Here is a 27,476-nt window from a genome sequence, read left to right on the forward strand (position 1 = left end):
TTGAGGTCAGGTAGGTTCAGTCCTCCACATTTCTGTTTCTCTTTCAATATTGTGTTGGCTATTCTGGACTTGGATTATATTTTTACGTCTATTTTAAGGGAGCCATCACAAGAAGACTTGTGTGAGGAGAAGGATAGACCAAATTAAAGGGCAGACTTTGATGTGAAAGCAGTTCCAAAGATGTTCATAGTCTTTATAAGAGTTGAGGCATGGAGTTACATTGACAGTGTTGGGTAACCACAATGATTACCTGAATTCTACTCAGATTTTGTGGATTACCACCTTTAAACTAAAAGTGACATCATATGGTGGGATGACAGATATAGAAACTCTGAACTAAGGGGTATAGTTGATAGAGGCTCATTATTCTGAGAGTCTGTTCTCTTATTCTAAAAGGTCTTAGAAGCTCTCAGTAGTAGGAGACATTTAGAAAAATGAAAAAAATAAATCTTCCAAAAGAGGTAGGCTTCAAAGGACCACTCCTTGTCTTGTATCTCCAATGTGAGAGATGGAACTATAGCTGAGCCTCAGCAAATAGCCTAGGAACTGTTTGCAAAGCGACTGTGTAAGTCAGCAGCTCTGTGAAGATGCAGCTTGCAATGACATCAGAAGAAAACTTTTTCTTATTTACTTCACTGCAATACGATAGTGATTTTTCTCTCTCAAGCCTATGTGAGGCTTCTTACTTAAATTATAAGGCACTGTAACTTCTTCTTGCTCTTTTTGTTTCATTTTAAATAGAAAGAGGCTTGGGTGCCATGTGGGGAGAAATGAAATGAAATCAAAACAAAAGCATGGAATCAAAAGGCCTTTGGCAGAATGTTGATAACCACTGAAGTGGGATGATGTGTCCATGTTGCTTCACCCTACTACAGTCATGTGCTGCATAACAATGTTTCAGTCAATGACGGACCACATATACGATGGTGGTTCCATAAGATTAGTACCATATAGCCTAGGCGTGTAGTAGGCTCTACCAACTAGGTTTGTATAAGTACACTTTATGATGTTTGCACAACGATAAAATCGCCTAATGACACATTTCTCAGAATATATCCCCATCATTAAGCAATGAATGACTGTATTGTGTTTTCTTTGTATGTATTTGAAATTTTCCATAAAAGAAAGTTTCTTTTAGAAGACCTTGGGGTACTTCCTAAAATATGGAGAGGAATTGCTAAAGAGCCAGGTCAGAGTGCCCTGTGGAATGGGTTTAGCTGAGTTAAATGTAACCCTTCGTTTTGAGGAGGAAGTTTGGAGAAGTTCTTTTGAAGCCCATGAAACTTTGTTAGTTAACTCAAGCTAAGAATGTTTCTACTACTGCTAATAAAAGAAACTTAGCTAAAATAACATTTACTGAGGTCTTAACTTTTTAGTAGCATAATGGTTAAAACCACAGACTCTAGTAATAGACTGCCTGGGTTTGAATCTTGCTTCTATTAATTAGTAGTTATCTGATGTGGGGCAAGTCACTTTACCTTTGGATGTAAAACTGTCATTATCATATTACTATTTTTAGTCCACATAGATGGATGTTAATGCTTGAAGTGTTATCAGGTCCAAGACCATGACCTGATTTACATAGTTACTCTCTATCCTCTATCCCTCACCTCTTTCTCTTCCAGATAGATGTGCCCCAGTCTCAGGAAGATGAAGTGCATCTCAGCAGCATCCACTACAAAACTAATGGTTCGCTCATAACATGCCTTGGCCTCAGCATGATTTCCACTCAGAAAATAGAGATGGCCCTTCACGCCCCAGACGTTAGGGTTCTGAGAAAGTGAAGAACAAGTAGTACATGAGATGAGGTGATATTTACAAGTACATTAATGATCTTTGTTTAACATTTAAATTTAGATTAAGTCCATTTTCTTTTTCTAATAGCACTCAATTAGAAAGAGGGCCATTCAGCATTGGGAGATATTTTTCTAGGTATGCCCTCTCATTTCTTTCTTGCATTTTTCAAAGCCATTTTGTCTTGGGGGTAAATATTGAGAAAAACATTCAAGCATAACCATGATAGTATTCATAATGAGAAAACAGAAATCCAGAAAACTTGAAATAGATAAACCATCTGATAAAGAGCTGTCGTTAGCCTTTTCTCTGCCCTTTGCAAAACTCATGATTGCTTAATAAAAACAAATGGGAGGAAATAGATTGATGAGTTTTCTGACAGCTGATGACCCACACCTCTGGTAACCAGAAATCTACCTGTGGGTGACATCACCACCTTTAAGAAAGCTTGCTTGCCCCTTCTCCAAACTACACTCAAGGGGCCCTAGCAAAAGTTATTACCAGGTAGTCCATCTGGGCTGCTTGTTGAAGGTATTCCTCTGCCTTGGCAAAGTCCTTCTTGAGAAGGTGTGTCTGGGCCAGCACCAAATAATACTCACAGCTGGGGCCTCCTTGAGGGCATAACAGTTCATGTGCAAGCACTCTATGCACATACTGCAAGGAAAAAATCACATTATGAGGAACGTGTAAATAGCTGCATTATGTCAGTTCCACAGTTGTCGTGCTTGAAGATTCTGTCTCTGGTAATAAATAATAAGGAACATATTATAGGGGCTGGACCGGTGGTACAGCAGTTAAGTGCACACATTCCACTTTGGCAGCCTGGGGTTCATCAGTTCGGATCCCACGTGCAGACGTGGCACTGCTTGGCAAGCCATGCTGTGGTAGGCGTCCCACATATAAAGTAGAGGAAGATGGGCATGGATGTTAGCTCAGGGCCAGTCTTCCTCAGCAAAAAGAGGAGGATTGGCAGCAGTTAGCTCAGGGCTAATCTTCCTCAAAAAAATAAAATAAAATAAGGAACATATTATAGAATGAAATGATTATCAACTTCAAAAGGTTAGAGGTGAATTATAAACATTCAGCATATCATGGTTCCCTTACCAGCTATTCACTTAGTCACCAAATGTAGGCATTTCCAAGTGAATAATCTGCAGTGTTGCACCATTCTGGTATTGCTGGCCATCACACTAGATGGGTTTTAGCCTGTATCTGTTATGCAACAGACAAAGGCACTTCATCAACCACCCCATTTACACATGAGGTAACATTTTCGGGAAGCTGTAATTGTAAGGAAACTTAAGTGAGGCAAAACTTTCCTTTCTAAAATTCTAGACTTAGGATCTTAGAAGCATAAATATTTGTTTCTGACACACTCTCAAACATTTCTTATGTTCACCAGTTTTATACTTTGGGCTATTCTTTGTTTTTAATACTACATAAGGCCTGCAAATTTGACAAAATCATATGTCCTTGCTAAGCAGACAAGGAAATCCTTCTTTTCCTGCCTCTCTGTTTCCATCTCAGCCTATAATTTGAAATTTCCGCTAACACTTCTTTGGAAAATATTAGGAGGAGGCTCAGCAGCTGTTCCCTCTACCTGCATTGTGGCTGTTTGACATGGGTGGATACTGACTTATAAGGGAGGCAGAGAGCCTGTGTCTCTATTGGGAAAGCTTTAATGTGGCCCACTCCTGTGCAGTTCATAATTCTTGCCCTTTCTTGAGGTTGTCTACCCTCAAGTGGAGCGTGCACTCTGCAGGGCAAACTCTCTTGGCTCCTGGATCTTTCTCTCTTTCCTACTTCTTGCTTCATGGATATATTTTTGTTTCCCATATGGTAGGTAGACCTCACAGGATGCTCTTCTTCTCTGAGAGGAAGGAGGCTGCAATTCTCCAGCTGTTCCACCTGTGACTGCATGGGTAAGTCAAATCTGGAACCAACCACATCTCTAGCCCAGTATTACCAATAAAAAAATTTAATATATTTATGCCCCCATACAGCACTGTGTATCTGTTTCCAATTGGCTCAGAACCTAGAAGGGAAGAAGGGCACAATTAGGCTCCTATGAACCCCCAACACTCATATAAGTTCCTGTAATAAAGTGGCATCAGGCTACATATGACTTAGAGTCTGATTTTGCTTCTGATGGTATTCTAGAGGGAGTATGCTTGCAATGAAGTCTTTTGATGCTCTCTGCAGAGAATGATTCATATTTTGATGTTCATCCCATTGGGCCTACGGTGTGCTCTCAAAAGCATATTTGATTTCTGCCTCATACATATATTTTTTTCTTCTTCTCCCCAAAGCCCTCCAGTATATAACTGTATACTCTAGCTGTAAGTGCCTCTAGTTATGCTATGTGGGACACCACCTCAGCATGGCCTGATGAGTGGTGCCATGTCCGTGCCCAGGATCCAAAACAGCAAAACCCCAGGCCACCGAAGCAGAGCATGCGAACTTAACCACTTGGCCACAGGGCTGGTGCCTGCATCATATATATTTAAGCTTGCAAAGATAGCACTATGGATAGAATAAGTAGTTCACTAAAATCTTTCCATCTGTTTGCTCTTTTCCAAATATTCTGACCTGCACAGCATTGACCTTCATCAAGAAGCGTATGGTTTCCATGAAGATGGTAGTAGGAGTTTGGGAAATACCATAAGTGGTGGGATGCAGAAAAGTCGATGAATCTTGACATTTTGATGTTTCTGAAAATATTATAAGAATAGACGATTAGAGGATTGACATTAGCAACATGGCAGAGTGAGCTGTTTCCTTTGTCTCCCCCTCTTTTGAACTACAACTACATGGACATTCACTGATCAATGGAGGAAGCCCACAAAGCACAAGAGGACAACTGAGAGACACATGCAGCTATACATCTGAAGGTGGACGGACTGGTCCCCCAGGAAGTGGCAGAGATAGGTGAGCATGCCCTGTTCTCCCCAAGTAGCCCTGTGCACACACAAATTGCTTTTCAGCCTGATGTGCAAGCACCCCAAAAGTGGGAACAAGCACTGGGGCGACTGTAGGAGGAGGCGGTGGTAACCCCTGCCTGCACTCGTGATCACTCTTGCTCTCCTGGTGAGGAGGAGGAGCCCACCAGGCCCCTGTGCCACCAAGGAGCAACCCTAGCCTGGGACCCAGCAAGGAAGCCCTGCCCACCAAGCACAGTGGCCCCATGGACTGCAAATGAGACCACAGCAAATCTACACAATAGGGCAAGCACACCCCTGGCTCAAGTGAGCACTCATAGTGCTGCTGAGCCCTGAAAGAGGGAATGTGTCCTGGGAGGCTGTGGGAAGTGGTGCCACAACCTTGAGCCTGCTGGGGTTCACCTTCCTGGTGGGGAAGGGGAGTTCATTGTGCCCCTGCAGTGCCAAGGAATGGCCCTAGCCTGGGTCCCAGAGAGAAAGCCCCACCTGCCAAGCACGGCAGCCCTGTGCACCTCAAGGAGAGATCGCAACAGATCTATACACTGGGGCAAACACAGCCCAGGCCTGCATGCCCAAGCACTCATAGTGCTGCTGAGCCCCCAAAGAGGGAACGTGTCCTGGGCAGCTGTGGGAAGAGGCAGCGGTACCTTTTAGCCTGCTGGTGATCACTTTCCTGGTGGGGTGGGGGAGTTCATAGTGCCCCTGAGGCACCAAAGAGTGGCCTTAGCTCTGTCCAGCAAGGAAGCCCCGCCCACCAAGCACAGTCCACACAAGCACCTGAACACACCCCAGGCTAGGGCAAGCACCCATAATAGACCCACAGCCTCCAGCAGACAGGGTGGGGCCATAAACTCTGCTCCTGCTTCCCGCTAGGGGTAACAGGTGGAATCTCTGACCTAAGAATACCACAAATGCCTGGACAAAAGATTAGTTCATCAAGCACCATAAGAAACTGCAGCAACAATTCAGACCAGAAACAAAATGACAATTCTCCAGAAACCAACCCTGAAGACACAGAAATTTACAACCTAAATGACAGAGAATTCAAAATACCTGTCATAAGGAAACTCAATGACTTACAAGAAAACATAGAAAGACAATTCAAGAAGCTCAGCAGTAAAATGAATCTCTTCACCTAAGAGATTGAAACTATGAAAAAAAATCAAGCAGGAATTCTGGATATGAAAAAAAAATAATGAAATAAAAAATAATCTAGAATCATTAAGAAATAGAACAGATCTTATGGAGGAAAGAATTAGTCTTCTAGAGGATAAAAATGTAGAAATTCCATAGGTGGAGGAGGAGACAGAACCAAGGTTTTTAAAAAATGAAGGAATTCTTTGAGAAATATCTGACTCAATAAGGAAAAGCAACATAAGGATTATAGGTAATCCAGAGGGAGAAGAGAGGGATAAAGGAGCAGAGAGCTTGTTCAACAAAATAATTTCTGAGAACTTCCCAAACGTGGGGGTGGTTCAGGATTTAGAAATAAATGAAGCTAATAGAATGCCCAACTTCATCAATGCTAAAAGACCTTCTTCAAGGCATTTAATGGTAAAAATGGCAAAAGTTAATGATAAAGAAAAAAATATTAGGGAGTGATGTCAGTGTCATGGTGGAGTGAGCTTGCCCGGGACTCTCTCCCCTCCAACATACAACAAAAAAGAGTAACCATATTCCAACAGAAAATAACCTAAAAGCACAGGAATCCTCGGAGAGTCATGGCAGCCACACGACTGAGCGTGGAGAGGCTGGAGCCCCCCGCAGAGGAGCTGGGACAGGGTAAGAGAGAACTTCGCTCACTTCGCTCCCTCCGCTCCCTCTCCTAAAGACTATGGCCGCTGCCTCAGGAGGCTCTGTGAGGGAAGGAGTGGGGGAGGGGCTGCACGTCTGCAGGATCCCCCAGGAGTCCCTAGGGCCATTGCAGCCTAGGGGGAAGCCCTCTAATGGGGCAAAAGCTTTCACGCAGGGGTGACTTCATCAAGCCAAGACCCCAGGAGACCAGATAGTGAGAGCTAATCGGGAAATGGGACCACAGCAGAAAGTACCCCTCTCCAAACCCACGCTGTGCCATCTCAGCTGAAAGCGGAGGGCCCAGAATATGCAGCTCTCAACCCCCATCCAGTGGTGATAGGCTGTAAGTGCAATCGAATAATATCACAATGGGAAAACCCTGTTCTTCCAATATCAGGCAGTTCATCAAATCTCCAGAACAGAGAGAAAACCATAAATACCCAGAATTCAGTCCTGAGGACTCAGAAATAAGTAAACTAAAAGACAATGAATTAAAGATAGCTATCGTCAAAAAACTCAATGCAGTAAAAGAGAATATAATGAAACAATTCAACGAATTCAGGAGCTACTTCACAAATGAGATTGAAACTATAAAGAAGAATCAATCAGAAATACTAGATATGAAAGACACAATGGAAGAAATAAAACAAAATATGGATTCCCTGAATGCTCGTGTGGACACCATAGTGGAGCAAATCAGCATAATCAAAGATAGACATGTTGAATTGCTCCAGACAGAGGAGGAGTGAGAACTGAGACTAAAATGAAATGAAGAAAGTCTCCAAGAAATATCTGACTCAATGAGGAAATGCAACATAAGAATCATAGGTATTCAAGAAGGTGAAGAGAAGGAGAATGGAGCAGAAAGCGTGCTCAAAGAAATAATAGCAGAGAATTCCCAAATCTAGGGAATGAGAGGGAAATGTGTGTGGAGGAAGCTTTCACGTCTCCTAGATTTGCCAATGTAAAAAGACCTACTGCAAGGCATATAGTAGTAGAACTGGCAAAAATGAATGACAAAGAAGGAATACTCAGGGCAGCAAGGCAGAAGAAAATAACCTACAAAGGAACCCCTATAAGACTTTCAGCAGATTTCTCTGCAGAAACCTTACAAGCTAGGATAGAATGGAATGACATATTCAAAACTTTAAAAGATAAAAGTCTTCAGCTGAGGATACTCTATCCAGCAAAAATATCCTTCACATATGAGGGAGAAATTAAATCTTTCCCAGACAAACAAAAGCTAAGGGACTTCGTAGCCACGAGACTCCCTCCCTTACAAGAAATCCTCAAGAAGGCCCTCATACCTGAAAAAATGAAAAAAAGGGAGAAAGGGGTCACAAAACACAGAGTAAGGAGACAAATGGATCAGAATAGGACAGCAAATATTCAACGATAGCATTAGTCTAAAGGAAAGGAAAACACCAAAAAGAAAGACAATCTTGTCACTTTAATCACAAACTCAAAATACAAGTTGGAATAAGATATGAGAATAATAACTTAGGAGGGGAGGAGGAAAGGGATGGAATCAGTTTAGACTAAGGAAATAAGAGGCCATCAGAAAATGGACTATGTTGGCGCTGGCCCGGTGGCGCAGTGGTTAAGTTCGCATGTTCTGCTTCTCAGTGGCCCAGGGTTCACCGGTTAGGATCCTGGGTGTGAACATGGCACCGCTTGGCATGCCATGCTGTGGTAGGTGTCCCACATATAAAGTAGAGGAAGATGGGCACGGATGTTAGCCAAGGGCCAGTCTTCCTCAGCAAAAAAGAGGAGGACTGGCAGTAGTTAGCTCAGGGCTAATCTTCCTCAAAAAAAGAGAAAAGAAAAGAAAATGGACTATGTTATGCATGAGATTCTGAATACAAACTTCAGGGTAGCCACCAAACTAAAAAGCAGAGCTGAGACATAAAAAATCAATAAGGAAAAAACAAAGAAACACAGCATAAAAAACTGCATAATCCAATGGGTAGACCAAAACAAACAGGACAAGAAACAAAGGAAATGCAGGAAAACTGGAAAACGAGTGATATAATGACAGCATTAAGCCCTCATACATCAATAATCAACCTCCATGTAAACTAATTAAACTCTCCAATAAAAAGACACAGAGTGGCAAGACGGATTAAAGAACAAGATCCACCAATTTGTTGCCTCCAGGAAACACATCTCAGCTCCAATGACAAACACAGGCTCAGAGTGAAGGGGTGGAAGATGATACTCCAAGCTAATAGCAAACAAAAGAAAGCAGGTGTTGCAATACTTATATCAGACAAAACAGACTTCAAGATAAGGCAGGTAAAGAGAGACAAAGAGGGGCAATATATAATGATCAAAGGGACACTCCATCAAGAGGAAATAATGCTTATAAATATCCATGCACCCAACACAGGAGCACCAAAGTTCATAAAGCAATTATTAACAAACCTAAAAGAAGATATCAAAAATAAAACAATAATAGTAGGGGACCTCAACACCCCACTCACGTCATTGGACAGACCATCCAGACAGAACATCAACAAGGAAACAGTGGAATCAAACAAAAAGCTAAAACAGTTGGACTTAATAGACATATATAGAAAACTCCATCCAAAAACAGCAGAACACACATTCTTCTCAAGTGCGCACAGAACATTCTCAAGGAGAGACCATATGTTGGGAAACAAGGCAAGCCTCTATAAATTTTAAAAAATAGAAATGATAACAAACATCTTCTCTGATCATAATGCTATAAAGCTAGAAATTAATTACAAGAAAAAAGCTGAGAAAGGGACAAAGATGTGGAAACTAAACAGTATGCTATTGAAGAAGCAACGGACCATTGAAGAAATTAAAGAAGAAATAAAAAATATCTGGAGACAAATGAAAATGATAACATGGCATACCAACTCATATGGAATGCAGCAAAATCTATATTAAAGAGGGAAATTCATCGCAATACAGGCACACCTTAACAAACAAGAAAAATCCCAAATAAGCAATCTCAAATTACACCTAACTGAATTAGAGAAAGAAGAACAAACAAAGCCCAAAGTCAGCAGAAGGAGAGAAATAATAAAAGTCAGTGTAGAAATAAATGCTATTGAAACAAAAAAGGCAGTAGAAAGGATCAATGAAACAAAGAGCTGGTTCTTTGAGAAGATAAATAAAATTGACAAACCCCTAGCCAGTCTTACAAAGAAAAAAAGGGAGAAAGCTCAAATAAACAAAATCAGAAATGAAAGAGGAGAAATAACAACAGACTCTGCAGAAATACAATGGATTATAAGAGAATACTACGAAAAACTATATGCCAACAGAATGGATAACCTAGAGGAAATGGATAAATTCTTGGACTCCTACAATCTCCCAAAGCTCACTCAAGAAGAAGCAGACAATTTGAACAGACCAATCACAAGGAAAGAGACTGAAACAGCCATCAATAGCATCCCAAAGAATAAAACCCCAGGACCAGATGGCTTCCCTGGGGAATTCTACCAAACTTTCAGAGAGGATTTAATACCTATCCTTTGCAAGCTATTCCAAAAAAATCAGGGAGGATGGAACACTTCCTAACATATTCTACGAGGCCAACATCACTCTGATACCAAAGCCTGACAAGGACAGCACAAAAAAGGAGAGCTACAGGCCAATATCACTGATGAACATAGATGCAAAAATTCTCGACAAAATTTTGGTGACCCAAATTCAGCAATTCATCAAAAGGATCATACACCATGATCAAGTGGGATTCATACCACGGACACAGGGATGGTTCAACATCCGCAAATCAATCAACGTGATACACCACATCAACAAACTGAGGAATAAAAACCACATGATCATCTCATAGATGCAGAGAAAGCATTTGACAAGATCCAACAGCCATTTATGATAAATCTTAACAAAAATGGGGGTAGAAGGAAATTACCTCAACATAATAAAGGCCATATATGACAAACCCACAGCCAACATCATACTCAATGGGCAAAAACTGAGCGCCATCCCCATGAAAACAGGAATGAGAAAAGGATGCCCTCTATCACCACTCTTATTCAACATAGTACTGGAGGTTTTGGCCAGAGCAATTAGGCAAGAGAAAGGAATAAAAGGAATCCAAACAGGCAGTGAAGAAGTGAAACTCTCGCTGTTTGCAGACGACATGATCTTATATATAGAACACCCAAAAAAATCCATTGGAAAACTAATATAAATAATTAACAACTACAGTAAAGTTGCAGGGCCACCTTACAAAAATCAGTTGCTTTTCTATACTCCAATAATGAACTTGCAGAAAGAGAACTCAAAAATAGAATTCCATTTGCAATCGCAACTAAAAAAATAAAGTACCTAGGAATAAACTTAACCAAAGAGGTGAATGACCTATGCACTGAAAACTCTAAGACATTATTGAAAGAAATTGAAAAAGACATAAAGAAATTGAAAGATTTTCCATGTTCATGGGTTGGAAGAATAAACATATTTAAAATGCTAACATTTTAAAATATATGTTAACACATTAAATATATATTTAATATATATTTAATACATTCATAGATATAATATAAAACATTTAATATAAATATAATACATATTTAATATATATTTGACATATAATAAACATATTAAATATATGTTAATAAATAGTTAAATAACATTTTAATATAGTTAAAATAGTTAACATAGTTAAAATACTACCCAAAGCAATCTACAGATTCAATGCTATCCCAATCAGAATCCCAATGACTTTCTTCACAGAAATAGAACAAAGAATCCAAAAATGTATGTGGAACAACAAAAGACCCCAAATAGCCAAAGCAATCCTGAGAAAAAAGAACAAAGCTGGAGGCATGACAATCCCTGACGTCAAAACATACTAGAAAGCTATAGTAATCAAAACACTAGTGCTGGCACAAAAACAGACCAACAGATCCAATGGATCAGAACTGAAAGCCCAGAAATAAAACCACACATCTGTGGACAGTTAATCTTTGACAAAGGAGCCAAGAACATACAATGGAGAAAGGAATGTCTCTTCAATAAATGGTGTTGGGAAAACTGGACAGCCACCTGCAAAAGAATGAAAGTAGACCATTATCTTTCGCCATACACAAAAATTAACTCAAAATGGATTAAAGATTTGAATGTAAGACCTGAAACCTTAAAACTCTTGGAAGAAAATATAGGCAGTACACTCTTTGACATTGATCTTAGCAACATCTTTTCAAACACCATGCCTACTCAGGCAAAGAAAACAAAAGAAAAAGTTAACAAATGGGACTACATCAGACTAAAAAGATTCTGCAAAGCAAAGGAAATCATGAACAAAATGGAAGGACAACCCATCAACTGGGAGAAAATATTTGCAAATCATTTATCAGACAAGGGGTTGATCTCCAAAATATATAAAGAACTCATACAAACTCAACAAAAAAAAAAAAACCCCAGACAACCCAATCAAAACATGGGCAGAGGACATGAACACACATTACTCCAAGGAGATATACAGATGGGCAACAGACACATGAAATGATGCTTGACATCACTAATTATTAGGGAGATGCAAATCAAAACTACAATGAGATCACCTTACACCAGTCAGAATGGCTATAATTACCAAGACAAAAAATAACAAATGTTGGAGAGAATATGGAGAAAAGGGAACACTTATACACTCCTGGTGGGAATGCAAACTGGTGCAGCCACTATGGAAAACAGTATGGAGATTTCTCAAAAAATTAAAAATAGAACTACCATATGACCCAGCCATCCCACTACTGGGTATTTATCCAAAGAACTCAAAATCAATGATCCAAACAGATTTATGCACCCCTGTGTTCATTGCAGCATTATTCACAATAGCCAAGATGTGGAAGCAACCCAAGTGCACTTCTACAGATGAATGGATAAAGAAGATGTGGTACATATATACACAATAAAATACTATTCAGCCATAAAAAAGACAAAATCATCCCATTTGCAACAACATGGATGGACCTTGAGGGGTGTGATGTTAAGCGAAATAAATCAGACAGACAAAGACAAATACTGCATGATTTCACTCATACGTGGAAGATAAAAAATACATGGATGAAGAGAACAGGTTAGTGGTTACCAGAGGAGAAGGGGATTGGGGGGTGGGCGAAAGGGACAAAGGGGCACATATGTATGGTGATGGATAAAAATTAGACTGCTGGGAGTGAGCATGATGAAGAGTATTCAGGAGTTAATAAACAATAATGTACACCCCAAATTACACAATGGTATAATCCACTATAATCCCAATAAAACTACTTAAAGAAAAAAGAATAGACGATTAAATGTAAAGGAAAAAATGTCAGAAGCTCAGACACACTAACGTAGCTGGGAGAGTATTCTAATGTAATATACGAGAGAGATTATAATCTGCAAAGCAACAGATTGTTCCATAGCAATGGTCCCCAAAGAGGAGATCTCAAAACTTCTCAAGGTTAGTCTACTGGTGGGTCCAAATGCAAGTCATAACCAAACAAAAGGGTTTTTTAAAGTATTCAGATCTTCCTGAACGTGGAACACAATCTGTAGATATTCTAAAAATGAAGAATCATTGTTAGAAAATCATAGGTCTGTAGTTGGCTACTTCTCTGAGCTAATATAAATCCTTGCTTATTGAAAGAGTTGCATTACTGAGTTTGGATTTCAGAGTCTAGCCTCATATGAAGGAACTTAGGCAATATCACTGATAAACGAATCAACTTCAATCAAGATCACCGTTTTGTAATCAAAGGCGTTTTCATCCTTGTCTAGTTTGTTTACATCCTTTTTTAAAGTGGAAATCTTTATTCCTAATTACCTTTTTTTGCTGGTATCTCCTTGAGAAGTATGTTAGATAGTTTTTGGCTGATAGTTGGATCCTGTGATTGTATAGACAAAAGAGGTTCTCGTGAATCAGACTGCAGTTTGGAGGATTCTTCCAGAAATTCATCTAGAACGGATAATGGAGCTCCTGGTCCTAAATAGATTAAATTTTAATGAGAAAAAAATAAAATCTTCCTACATTGGATATTAAAAGCTTATTACAGAAGGTAAAATATAATTAATTTTCAAAGCATAAGAAATATATTCCCTAAATATTGCAGGACAGACTTGTTTTGCAGACTCTTTATATTTCTGAAAAATTTAAAGAGTACAAGCTAAACTGATAGCACAGCTTCTGTCTCTATGGCCCCCAGTCCAATCCTGCTCCTATCCCTAGTCATGATAATGCCAAACAGACACCTATTATAAAAGTTAGTTGCTAAACCTAGAATCTCAAGAATCCAGTTGAGAAGTTTAATACATTTTTAAATAGTATTAAAACCCCTGAAGGACAGGAATTTTATTCACCTTATCTCAGTGCTTAACAATAACAATAATAATAACAATAATGATAATAATAGTAGCAGCAGCAGTAACAGCTATATCTGAGCATGACTGTATACCAGGTATTGTGCTAAGGACTTTAACGCATAATCTCATTTATTTTTCACAACACTATGAAATATTTTATTTACTATGCTCCTTTAAACAATGTGAGTCACAGAGAAGTTAAATAATTTGCTGACCCTCTTAAACATGCCATCATGCTTCTCAAATAAACAAATCCTTGACGAATAAAAATAAAAATCAACGCCAGCCAGGAAATGATCAGTGCTAGCTGCTTCTGAATTGGAAGAGGTCATTCTTGGCTAGAGCAAAAGATACGGCTTTGAAAAACAGGTAGAAATTGGACAGGCAGAGAGGGAGGGGCATTTAAGACTGGGGGCGTGCCATTGGCAAAAGCATGGAAGTAGTGAGCTAACTATTTGAATTTGAGAGTTATAAGTAGTGAAATGGAGACTGTGAGGGTAGGTGAGCTCTTAGAAAGTAAGACTGTATTATTGGGAAATGATTACATCTAATGAGTGTGACAAGAAAAAGAAGTTAACAAAAGAAACCCAAACTGGGGGCTGGCCCCGTGGCCGAGTGGTTAAGTTCGTGCGCTCCGCTGCAGGCGGCCCAGTGTTTCGTCGGTTCGAATCCTGGGCGCGGACATGGCACTGCTCATCAGACCACGCTGAGGCGGCGTCCCACATGCCACAACTAGAAGAACCCACAACGAAGAATACACAACTATGTACTGGGGGGCTTTGGGGAGAAAAAGGAAAAAATAAAATATTTAAAAAAAAAAAAAAAGAAAGAAACCCAAACTGTTGAAGATGTAGGAGACAATCCAACATGTATTTCAGGAAGGAGAAAGTGGTTAAATACAGCAGACTGATCATTGAGGAGTTAAGTGATGATTATTTTTTTTTTGAGGAAGATTAGCCCTGAGCTAACATCTGCTGCCAATCCTCCTCTTTTTGCTGAGGAAGACTGGCCCTGAGCTAACATCCATGCCCATCTTCCTCTACTTTATATGTGGGACGCCTACCACAGCATGGCTTTTGCTAAGCAGTGCCATGTCCGCACCCAGCATGCGAACCAGCAAACCCTGGGCCACCGAGAAGTGGAATGTGCAAACTTAACCACTGTGCCACCCGGCCGGCCCCAGTGATGATCTTAATGGAAAAACACTGTGAATATTCAGCTTTTCTGAGGTATAATTTACATATAATAAAGTGTTCCCCCTTCCCCCCTTATTTTTTTTTTTAGCTGAGGAAGATTTGCCCTGAGCTAACATCTGTGCCAATCTTCTATTTTGCGTGTAGGTCGCCACCACAGCATGGCTGATGAGTGGTGTAGGTCTGCACCCAGGATCCAAACCTGGGCTGCCAAAGCAGGACAAGCCAAACTTAACCACTAGGCCATGAGGCTGGACCCTAAAGTATTCCCTTTTAAGTATATAATTCAATGAATTTTAACAAATTTATAACTTATGTAGTCACTATTACAATCAAGATGCAAAAGATTTCTAAACCCCCAAAATCTGCCTCATGCTCATTGTAGTTAATCCCCAACTTCTAGCCCAAGGCAACCACTGATCTGCTTTCTGTCAATATAGATTAGTTTTGCCTTTTCTAGAATTTAATTTAAATGGAATCATACAGTATGTACTCTTTTACATCTGGCTTATTCACTTAGCATACTGTTTTTGAGATTCATCCATGTAGTATCAGTAATTTTTTTTGTGTGTGAAGAAGACTGGCCCTGAGCTAACATCTGTTGTCAATCCTCCTCTTTTTGCTTGAGGAAGATTGTCACTGAGCTAACATCTGTGCCAATCTTCCACTATTTTTTTTTTTGTATGTAGGACGCTGCTATAGCATGGCTTGATGAGCAGTGTGTAAGTCTGTGCCCGACATCCAAACCCACAAATCTGGGGCCACTGAAGCGGAGTACACAAACTTAACCACTATACCACCAGGATGGCTCCTGTGTCAGTAATTTGGTTTTTTTCTTTTTTTTTCTTTTTTGAGGAAGATTAGCCCTGAGCTAACATCTGCTGCCAATCCTCCTCTTTTTGCTGAGGAAGACTGGTCCTGAGCTAACATCCATGCCCATCTTCCTCTACTTTATAGGTGGGACACCTGCCACAGCATGGCTTGCCAAGTGGTGCCATGTCCACACCCGGGATCCAAACTGGTGAACCCCGGGCTACTGAAGTGGAACGTGTGAACTTAATTGCTGTGCCATGGGACCAACCCCAGTAATTTGTTTCTTTTTATTGCTGAGTGGTTTTTGATTGTGTGGATAAAAGAAAATTTAGTATCCGTTCCCCTATTGATAGGCAGTTGGGTTGTTTCCAGATTTTGCCTACTATAAGTAAATCTGTTAACATTTGTGTACAAGTCTTTGCAAGGATATATGTTTCCATTTTTCTTGGGTAAATACTCAAGAGTGAAACTGCTGGCACATGTATGTTTAACTATATTTTTAAACTGTCAGTTTTTCCAAGTGGTTGTACCATTTGGCATTCCCACCAGAAATGTTTGAGAGTGACAGCTACTCTACATCCTTGCCATAACTTGATATTATCAATCTTTTTAATTTTAGCTATTCTAGTGGTAAATTGCATTTCCAGAGCTGGAGGGTTAGGGGGTGCATGAAATGGGTAAAGGTGGTCAAAAGGTACAAACTTCCAGCTACAAAATAAATGTCATGGGAATGTAATGTACAGCATGACTATAGTTAATAATACTCTGTTGTATATTTGAAAGTTGCTAAGAGAATAGATCTTAAAAGTTCTCATCACAAGAAAAAAATTGTAACTATGTGTGGTGATGGATGTTAACTAGACTTATTGTGGTGATCATTTCACAATATATACAAATATCAAATTATGTTATACAACTGAAACTAACATATTATATGTCAATTATACCCCAATAAAAACTACAGTAGACAGAAAAAGACTGGAAGACAAAAACAGGAACAAAGAACAAGGGCAAAAATTAGAAAATAGTAACAAATATGGCATATATTAATCCATCTATATGAATAATCACTTTGAATGTCAATGGTGTAAATGCACCAGTTAAAGACAGAGATGGTCAGAATAGATCAAAAAACAAGACTTAGTTATATGTTGTATACTAGAAACCCACTTTAAATATAAAGACACATATAAATTAAAAGTTAATGGATGGGGAAACAAATACCATGCTAACATTAATCAAAAGAAAGCAGGAGTAGCTATATTAATTTCACACAGAACACACTTCAGAGCAAGGAAAGTTATGAGGATAAAGAGAGGCATTACATAATGATAAAGGAGTCAATTCTCCAAGAGGACATAACAATCCTTAATGTGTATGTACCTAACAAAAGAGTGTCGAACCATGTGAAGCAAAAACTGATAGAACTGCAAGGATAAACAGATGAGTCTACTAATATTGTTGGGGACTTCAACACCCCTCTACCAGAAATGGACAGATCCAGCATGCAGAAAATCATGAAGTACATACTTAAACCCAACAATACCATCAATCAACAGGATATAATGGACATCTAAAGACTACTTCATCCAACAACTGCAGAATACACATTCTTCTCAAGCTCACACAGAACATTCACCAGAGTCTGGCCATAAAATATACCTTAACAAATTAAAAGGATAGAAATCATACAATGTCTTCTCTCAAACCATAATGGAATTAAACTAGAAGTCAATAACATAAAGATAGGTGGAAAATCCCAAAATACATGGAGATTAAACAACACACATCTAAATAACGCACAGGTCAAAGAAGAAATTTCAAGAAAAACAAAAAAAATATTTTGAACTAAATGAAAATGAAAACACAGCTTATCAAATTGTGTGATGCAGTACAAGCAATGTTTAGAGGGAAATTTATAGCATTGAATGCATAGATTAGAGAAGAAGAAAGATCTAAAATCAACAACCTAAGTTTCCACCTTAGGAAACTAGAAAAAGAAGATCAAATTAAATACAAACTTTAGAAGAAGAAAAGATATAAATTTGAGCAGAAATCAATCAAACTAAAACGGGAAATTAATAGAGAAAAATAATGAAACCAATAGCTGGTTCTGTGAAAAGATCAATAAAGTCAATAAGCCTCTAGCCAGGCTAACTAAGAAAAAAAAGAGAGAGGACTCAAATTACTAATATTAGAAATGAAAGAGGAGAGATCACTACAGATCTCATGGACATTAAAAGGATAGTAAAGGAATATTATGAAGACTTCTCTGCCCACAAATTTGATAACCTAGATGAAATGGACCAAGTCCCTGAAAGACACAATCTTCCAAAACTTATCCTAGAAGAAATAATCTGAATAGGACTGTATCTGTTAAAGAAATTGAATCAATAATTAGTAAGTTTCCAATGTAGAAAGCACCAGGACCAGATGGTTTCACTGGTGAACTCTACCAAACATTCAAGGAAGAAATTATACCATTTCTATACAATATCTTTCAGAGGACAGAAGCAGGGGGAATACTTCCTAACTCCTTCTATAAAGAGAATGATAATGCCTACATTATCCTAATACCAAAACCAGACAAAGATGTCACAAGAAAAAAAACTATAGACTAATGTCTCTCATGAACGTAGACCTAAAAATCCTCATCAAAATATTAGCAAGTTGAATCCAACAATATGTAAAAAGAATTACATATCATAAACAAATGGGATTTATCCCTGGTATGCAAGGCTGGTTGAACATTAAAAAATCAATTAACGTAATCCATAACATCAAAAGGCTAAAGAAGAAAAATCACATGATCATATTAATAGATGCAGAAAAAGCATCTGACAAAATTCAACAGGAATTCAACAAATGGTGGTGGAACAACTGGATGTCTACATACAAAAAAAAAATGAATCTAGACATAGACCTTCCACCTTTCACAAAAATTATCTCAAAATGGATCATAGAATTAAATGTAAAATGCAAAAACTATAAAACTCCTAGAAGATAACATAAGCGAAAACCTCGGTGACATTGGGTATGGTGATAACTTTTTAGACCAAAGGAATAATCCACAAAAGAAAGAATTGAGAAGCTGGACTTCACTGAAATTAAAAACTTATGCGCTGCAAAAGACAATATGAAGAGAATGAGAAAACAAGCCCGACTGGAAGAAAATATTTGCAAAAGACACATAAGATAAAAGACAACCAAAATATACAAAGAACTCTTAAAACTAAACAATAAGAAAACAACTTGATTAAAAAATGGCCAAAGACCTTAATATACACCTCACCAAAGAAGATATACAGACAGCACATAAGCATATGATAAGATTCTTCACATCATATGTCAGGAATGTTGATAACGGAGGAGACTACGCATGTGTGGGGGCAAGAAGTATAGGAGAAATCTCTATACCTTCCCTTCAATTTTTCTGTGAACCTAAAACTGCTCTAAAAAACAAAGTCTATTAAAAAACAAAAGATTAATATGAATAAACATTTTAATAAATTTTCAAAACCTAGATGAACCTGATGCATTCCTAAAAGGTATAAAATGTCTGAATAACACAATAAGAAATACAGAACATGAATACATTAAATATTGAGAAAATGAAATGGTAGTCAAACTCCTCCCTTGCTAAAAAACCCAGGCCCTGGTTGTTTTACGGTTGATTTCTGCCAAGCTCTCAAGTCAAAGTCAATTCCTATCATATATAAGTTGATATAGAATAGCAAAAGAACAAAAGCTGCCTAATAATCTTGATTATAAAACTAGATGACAAAAGAAACTAATAGGCTATTTCCTTTATAAACATAGATGCAAAGATCCAAAATAAAGTATTAGCTATTCAAATCCAAAGGTATACTAAACATTAATGCATTATGATCAAATAGGATTTATCCCATGAATGCAGGGATTGTTCAGCATAAAAGAAATCTATCAATGTAGTTTACTACATTAATAGACGAAAGGAGAAAATAATTTTAATTTTTTTCAACTGATGCAAAAAAACAATTTGATAAAGTCCAACACCTATCAATAAAAATAATTCTTTGGGAACTTGGAATAGAAGGGATCTTCCTTAATTCTGTAAAGGTTTTTTAGAAAAAGCTTATAGCATATTTTATATTTAATAGACAAACTTTCAATTCATTCTCTTTAAGATAGGAAAGGAGACAAGGTTGACCACTATAACTAATATATAACATATTATTGGAGATAATAAAAATATGTGAGTAGTATGAGGATTGGGAGACAAAGGTAACACTATCATTATTGGCGGATGATATGATAATCATATTCTAGAAAAAAACCAATAGAATTAATAATTTATTAGAATCAATAACAGTCAAACAAGATTGTCATATACAATTGCAATCTAAAAAGCAATAGTATACACTGAAACCTAAAATGTAGAAAATCAATAGCAAAAATTAAAAAATACCAGAGATAACTAACAAGAAAATATAATTAAGATAAGATACTTTTATGGTATCAATGGAATCTATAAAATGTCTGTGAATTACTTAAACAGGACCTCAATGGAAAAAAACGTTAAAACTTTAATAAAGGACATAGAAAATGATCTGAGTAAATGGAGAGATCTTCCACATACTTGGATTCAATGGTTTAATAAGATACAGATGTTAATTATCCCTAAATTAGTCAATACAGTCCAAATAAAAATTTCAACTGGATTTTTTAATGTACTTGATAAACTCACTATAAAATTTTTATAGATGAATAAAGATCCATGCATAGGTAAGGCAGGTATAAAAAAGGCAAGTAAATGGGAGAACCTGATATACCAGATATTAAGGCATACCACAGCACCACAGCAATAAAAAGAGTGTGATATTGTTTTAAGATCAGACAAAAAATACAGAATAGAGAGCTCAGAGACATATATACCTTAAGTCAAAAGGAAAAGATGATTGTTTAATAGATGATTTTGAGAAAAACTACATCCTTATATGGAGAAAAAAACCAGGATGCCTATGTAGTATCACATTCAAAGACGGAATCCTGTTAAAGATCTAAATGTCAAACTAACATTATAAACTTCATTGAAGAAAATGTGACTGGAGGCAGGAAGAACTATTAAAACAAAGCTTCAAGGGCACAAAGCTGCGAAGGATATGGGAGAGCTGAACAATAAAATCAACTAACTAAACCTAATTGATGTCTATAGAACCCCACTTAACAATGCAGAATACACATTCTTTTCAAGTGTATATGGAATATATATCAAGATAGATCACATGCTGGACCATAAAACAAGTCAAAATAAATTTAAAAGGATTCAAATCACACAAAGCATGTTTTCTAACCACAATGAAATTAAATCAGAAATAAAAAACAAAGATATCTGGAAAAATACCAAAATATTTAGAAAATAAAAAACATACTGCTAGATAACGCCTGGTCCCAGCCATTCAACTCCTAAGTATTTACCCAAGAGAAATGAAAGTATATGTCCATACAGAGACTTGTAGATGAAAGACTGATAGCAGCTTTATTTTAACAGTTCCAAACTGGAAACAACCCAAATATGTATCAACAGGTGAATAGATAAAAATAGTGTGGTATCTCCATATAATGGAATACTATTTAGCAATAAAAAGGATAAATTGCTGTTATACATAAAGGTAACAACATGATTGAATCTCAAAATAATTATCATTAGTGAAAAAAGACTGCAATTCTATTTAATTCTAGAAATTAAATATAAATATACTGTGTGATTCTGTTTAATTCTAGAAATTTCTAGAAACTTTCTAGAATTCTAAAATGATGACTGAAAGCTGATTGGCATTGTCTGGAAATGGGGGCAAGAGAAAGAGACTATGAATGGACATAGGAAAGTTTTGGGGATTTGGGATATGTACATTATCTTGATTGTGATGTTTTCAAGGGTATGTTTATACGTCAAAAGTTATCAAATTGTACATGTTAAATATGTGTAGTTTATGAAATGTCAATTATACCTCAGACAAGCTGTTGAAAATATATGCATACGAAATAATAATATGGAATAACATAAACAAAATAACATATACAGGAAACACATAAACAAAAACACATATAATAAACAGATTAGAATGATTGATTTTCTTAAGTAGAGGAAAGGAGAACGGCAATGAAGAACAGGGAAAAAAGAAGTACCTAAATAAATAAATAAATTTAAGAATCACAAGAGAGGGACCTTAGATAGGGAAGAGGGTGAGAAGAAAAAGAAAGAAATTTACTCTGCTAGAATGAAACCCCTTTTTAGGGGTACATGGAGACACTAAGTTCTCTAAGATTCACAAAACTGAATAACAACAGTAGGAGCTTCAGACTTCCAATCATACGAATGAGGAAATATTTAGAAGGAGTCTTTCTTGGTGTTCCTGGAACAACTCGAAACTATACTTATTCATTTAACAAATATTTACTGGGTACTTACTATATGCCAGGTCCTATTCACGAGGCCAGTAATTTTCCCCATAGCCACTCATCATCCCCATTCCCTGATCCTACCTGCTGGGGCTTCCACCTTGATTGCTGTTGTAGAAGAACCATTAGCGACGCCCCATGGGCCTAAACTGGATTCTACTTTCCCTCCTTCTTCAACGTACTCTACAGTACCCGTGCTCTTCTGCTTTGTTACTCGTGCCTGAAGTGCTTGTGCCTGAAGCTGTTTGAAGGCCTCGTGAAATGCCATTTCCATTCGAATATCATTATTTTGAATTTCATAGTACAACCCTGAAGAAAGAAAGATGCTGAAATAAATGTGACTAATTTCCCACTATCATATACTGAAGAATTGCAACATTTCACTTACATTTCCCACATTTTTACCAAAGTTTAAGAACTACATGATGAGCCATTAAAGAATGGAAAGAGGAAGGGAGAATCTTATAATGAAAGAAAACACATTCAGATCACAGGAAAATACCATACCAAGTAAAGTCCAAGCTACAACATTAGTTGGTTCCAAGCAAGTAGCATCCTCAAAGAAAATTTCTGCCTGCTCATAGTTCTCCATCAGGACAGCCAGGACACCACACAGCAACAAGCTGAGAAGAGACCACCAACATGACTAACAACATGGTCCCATGTCACAGTCATGGAATCAAGATAATTTCATATAGAAGATTATCTGCTCCTACTCATTCCTCATCTCCCTTCACCCATACCTGTGGATATGATTCTGGTTGAGGGAAAGGGCTTTCCGAAAACACTCCTGTGCTTTGATGTTGTCCTCGGTTAGGAGGCAGAAAGCACCATAGTCTAGCCAGTGTTCCAGGTTCTGGGGCTCACGGACCAACCTCTACCAAACAAAACATCAAGAGGACCAAGGTTATTGTGACACTATGTCATATTTTTAATGCATATAACATCACACAGTGGGCCACTCCATAAATACCATAAGCTCTATGAAAGCAGAAACTATGACTTCTTTTTTGCTTACCACTGAATTCTGAATACCTAGTACAGTTACCGTTCTGGCTTATGGTACGTGGTCAATAAATATTTGCTAAAATCTTTTAAAAATTGAATCCTCAAGTCATTGCTTCCTAGTGTCAGTGTTCTGTCAACATAAGCTCTCCAATTACTTGGGAATCAAAAGATTCAGTTTATGGTTCATTTTAAAGATTCATAAATTATCATTTCTGTCATAGTCTTGAGATGGCAAATAAAGTTTACCTACAACACATTTTAAATAAGTATTTCAAAATGAGCAAAAACTACAAAACATCGCTGAAAGAAATTCAAAAAGAAATAAATAAATGGAAATGCATCCACGTTCATGGATTGGAATACTTAATATTGTTAAGATGTCAATACTACCCAAAGCAGTTTACAGGTTCAATGCAGTCTCTATCAAAATCCCAATAATGTTTTTTGCAGAAATAGAAAAACCCATCCTAAGATACATATGGAATCTCAAGGGACCCTGAATAGTGAAAACAATCTTTTAAAAAAAGAACAAAATTGGAGGACTCACACTTCCTGATTTCAAAACTTACAAAGCTACAGTAATCAGTGTGGTACTTGTATAAAAACAGACCAATGGAATAAAATAGAGAGCCCAGAAATAAATGGTCAAATTATTTTTGACAAAGGTGACAAGACCATTCAATAGGGAAAGGACAGTCTTTTCAACAAATGGTGCTAGGAAAACTGGATATCCACGTGCGAAAGAATGAAGCTGGACCCTTACCTAACACCATATACAAAAAATAACTCAAAATGGATCAAAGAGCTAAACGTAAGACGTAAAATTCTGAGAAGAAAACATAGGGCAACACCTTCACAACATTAGATATGATACTAAAAGCTCAGGCAACAAAAGAAAACAATAGACAAATTGGACTTCATCAAAATTAAAACTTTTGTACATCAAAGAAACTATCACAGAGTAAAAAGTAACTCACAGGATAGGAAAAAACATTTGCAGATCATGTAGCTGGCAAGGGGCTCAAATCAGAATACATAAAGAACTTCTAAAACTCACTAACAAGAAATCAAACAACCTGACTCAAAAATAGGCAAAGGACTTGAATAGACATTTCTCCAAAGATCTACAAATAGCCAAACATAGGAAAAGATGATCAACGTCACTAATCATCAGGGGATCAAATCACAATAAAATACCACCGCACACCCATTACGATAGCCACCACCAACAAAACAGAAAATAACAATTATTGATGAGGATATGGAGAAACTAGGACTCTTATACACAGTGGGCATGTAAAATGGTGCAGCCACTTTCGAAAACGGTATGGTGGTTCCTCAAAAAATGAAAAGTAGGATTACCACACGATACAACAATCCTACTTCTCTGTAGATACCCACAAGAACTGAAAGCAGAGTTTCAAAGAGATATTTGTACATCCATATTCATAGCAATGTTATTCATAACAGCTAAAAAGTACAAGCAACCCAAGTGCCCACTGAGAGATAAATGGATAAGCCAAATGCGATATATATATACAATGGAATATTATTCAGACTTAAAAAGGAAGGAAATTCTGACATATGCTACAACATGGATTGAAAATTGAGGACATATTCTAAGTGAAATAAGACAGTCACAAAAAGACATAACAATTTATTTATATAGACTGATGTTTTGAACTTATCGTAGTCTAAATGTTCCCCTGTTAATTAATTTAGAATTTGGAACATATTTTCCTCTTGAAAAAATTATAAATGTGAAAAGATGTTCAAACTCACTATTCATTAGAGAACGCAAAACAAAACCACAATGAGATACCACTTAACACCTATTAGAATGGCTGTAAAAAAAAGATGGACCATAACAAGTATTAGTGAGAATATGGAGAAAAATGGAACCCTTATCCGTTGCTCGTGGGAATGTAAAATAGTACAGCCTTTTGGAAAACAGTTTGGCACCTCCTCAAAAAGTTAAGCATAGAGTTACCATATGACCCAGAAATTCCACTCCTAGATATATACTGAAGAAAACCGAAAACATATGTTCTTACAAAAGTTTACACACTTTATATTTGAATGTTCATAGCAGCATTATTCATAACAGCCAAAAAGTGGAAACCAGTCAAATGCCCATTAACCTAATGAGTGAAAAAACAAAAAGTGGTATATCTGTATAATGGAATGTTACTCAGCCATAAAAAGGAATAAAATACTAATACATGCTACAATGTGAATGACCCTCAAAAATATCATGCTAAGTGAAAGAAGGTAGTTACAAAAGACCACATATTGTATGATTCCATTTATATGAACTGTCTACAATAGGCAAATCTATATATAGAGAAAGTAAATTAGTGGTTGTGTCAGGCTGGGGTGAAAAGAAATGGAGAATGACTGCTAATGGGCACAGGGTTTCTTTCTGGGGTAATGCAAATGCTCCAAATTAGACTGTGGTATTACTGTGAACCTAAAACCACTCTAAAAAAGTCTATTAAAAATTAGACTGTGGTGACAGTTGCACAACTCTGTAAAGATACTAAATACCACTGTATACTTTAAGTGGGTGAATGTTATGGCAGGTGAATTATATCTCAATAATTAAAAAAACAGAAAGAAGTTCAGACCATTCTTCATATATGTTTATTCAACCCATCATGCAGTGGTAGGCAGTACTAACAGAACTAAAGAACTTAATTGTCATTCATAACACATGGTAAGGGCTCAGTAAATGTTTGCTGAATATTCTGAACACAAATTTTATGTTATTTTTTAAATTATTTACAATAAAGATAACATTTTTTTCTTTTGGTATACAGTTCTATGAAGTTTAACACATGTATACCTTCATGTTACCATCACCACAATGAAAATACAGAACAGTTTCACCACCCCAAAAAACTTCCCCATGTTGTCTTTTTATAGTTTTCTCTTGCCCCATCCATAACCTCTGGCAACCACTGATCTGTTATTCATCATTATAGTTTTGTCAGTTCTAGAATGTCAAATAAACGGAACTGTACAGCATGTAACCTTTTGACACTGGCTTCTTTCACTCAGTATAATGCCTTTGAGATTCATCCAAGTTGTTGTGTGTATCAGTAGTTTATTTCTCTTATTGCTGAATAATATTTCATTGTATAGATAGACAATAGTTTATTCCCCCTTTGAAGAACATTTGAGTTGCTTCTGGTTTGCACAATTATGAATAGAGTTGCTATAAGCATTCATGTACATAAGATTTCATTTCTTTAAGGTAAATACCCAGCAGTAGGTCATACGATAAGTGTATAAGAAACTGCTAAACTATTTTCCAGAGTGGTTGTATCATTGTACATTTCCTCTAGCAAAGTATGACGGTTCCATTTGCATTATACTCTCACCAGTATCTGCTATTGTCAGCATTTTTCATTTCAGTTATTCTAATAAGAGTGCAATAGTATCTCATTCTGGTTTTAATTTGCAATCTCTATTGGCTAATGATGTTGAACATCTTTTCATGTTTTTATTCATCATACTTATGTGCTCTTTAGTGATGCCTCTTCAAATCCTTTGCCCATGTTAATTTTTTTTTAATTAGTGAGTTTTGAGAGTTCTTAGTCTGGATACAAATCCTTGTCAGATATACATTTTGCAGATATTTTCTCCTGGTTTTTACCTTTTCTTTTCTTTCTCTTAACAGTGCCTTTCACAAAGCTACATTTTTAATTTTGATGATCTTCCATTTATCAGATTTTTTTTTGATGGATTGTGCTTTGGCATCATGTCTAAGAACTCTTTACCTAGTTCCAGGTCATAAATATTTTCTCCTCTGTTTTCTTCTAAAAGTTTCATAGTTTTATGTTTTACATTCAGATCTATGATCCATCTTGAGTTGATTTTTATACAATGTTTGAGGTTTAGGTTGAGGTTCATTTTTTGCACATGGGTGACATATGAAATGTTCAATACCATTTTTTGAAAACACTACCCTTTTTCCATTGAATTTCTTTTACACCTTTGTGAAAAATATAATGGCCTTATTTGTATGGACCTATTTTTGGACTCTGTTTTATTGACCTATGTGCCTATCATTTCACCAATCAGATTGGATTTTAAACAATCAAAAACCACTATTTATTATACCCATATTGTACAAATAATAGTAACA

General features: G+C 37.1%; 1 protein-coding gene across 19 annotated transcripts in view; it reads right to left on the reverse strand.

The window, feature by feature from the left end:
* Positions 1-27,476, reverse strand: part of CFAP70 (cilia and flagella associated protein 70) — a 134,853-nt gene that overhangs the window by 16,208 nt on the left and 91,169 nt on the right. For 18 of the 19 annotated variants that reach the window (XM_070227315.1, XM_001503856.5, XM_070227291.1 and 15 more), the window contains 7 exons: positions 23,062-23,195; positions 22,826-22,941; positions 22,403-22,627; positions 13,336-13,494; positions 4,384-4,505; positions 2,296-2,448; positions 1,611-1,772 (listed from right to left, as the gene is read on the reverse strand). In XM_070227315.1, the coding sequence (XP_070083416.1) occupies positions 1,611-1,772; positions 2,296-2,448; positions 4,384-4,505; positions 13,336-13,494; positions 22,403-22,627; positions 22,826-22,941; positions 23,062-23,195 (1,071 nt within the window). Of the gene's footprint in view, positions 1-1,610; positions 1,773-2,295; positions 2,449-4,383; positions 4,506-11,518; positions 11,574-13,335; positions 13,495-22,402; positions 22,628-22,825; positions 22,942-23,061; positions 23,196-27,476 lie in introns of all 19 variants that reach the window. The other variant, XR_011423227.1, reaches the window with a different exon arrangement.

This window comes from Equus caballus, chromosome 1, assembly GCF_041296265.1.
Source record: "Equus caballus isolate H_3958 breed thoroughbred chromosome 1, TB-T2T, whole genome shotgun sequence".
Lineage (NCBI taxonomy): Eukaryota > Metazoa > Chordata > Mammalia > Perissodactyla > Equidae > Equus > Equus caballus.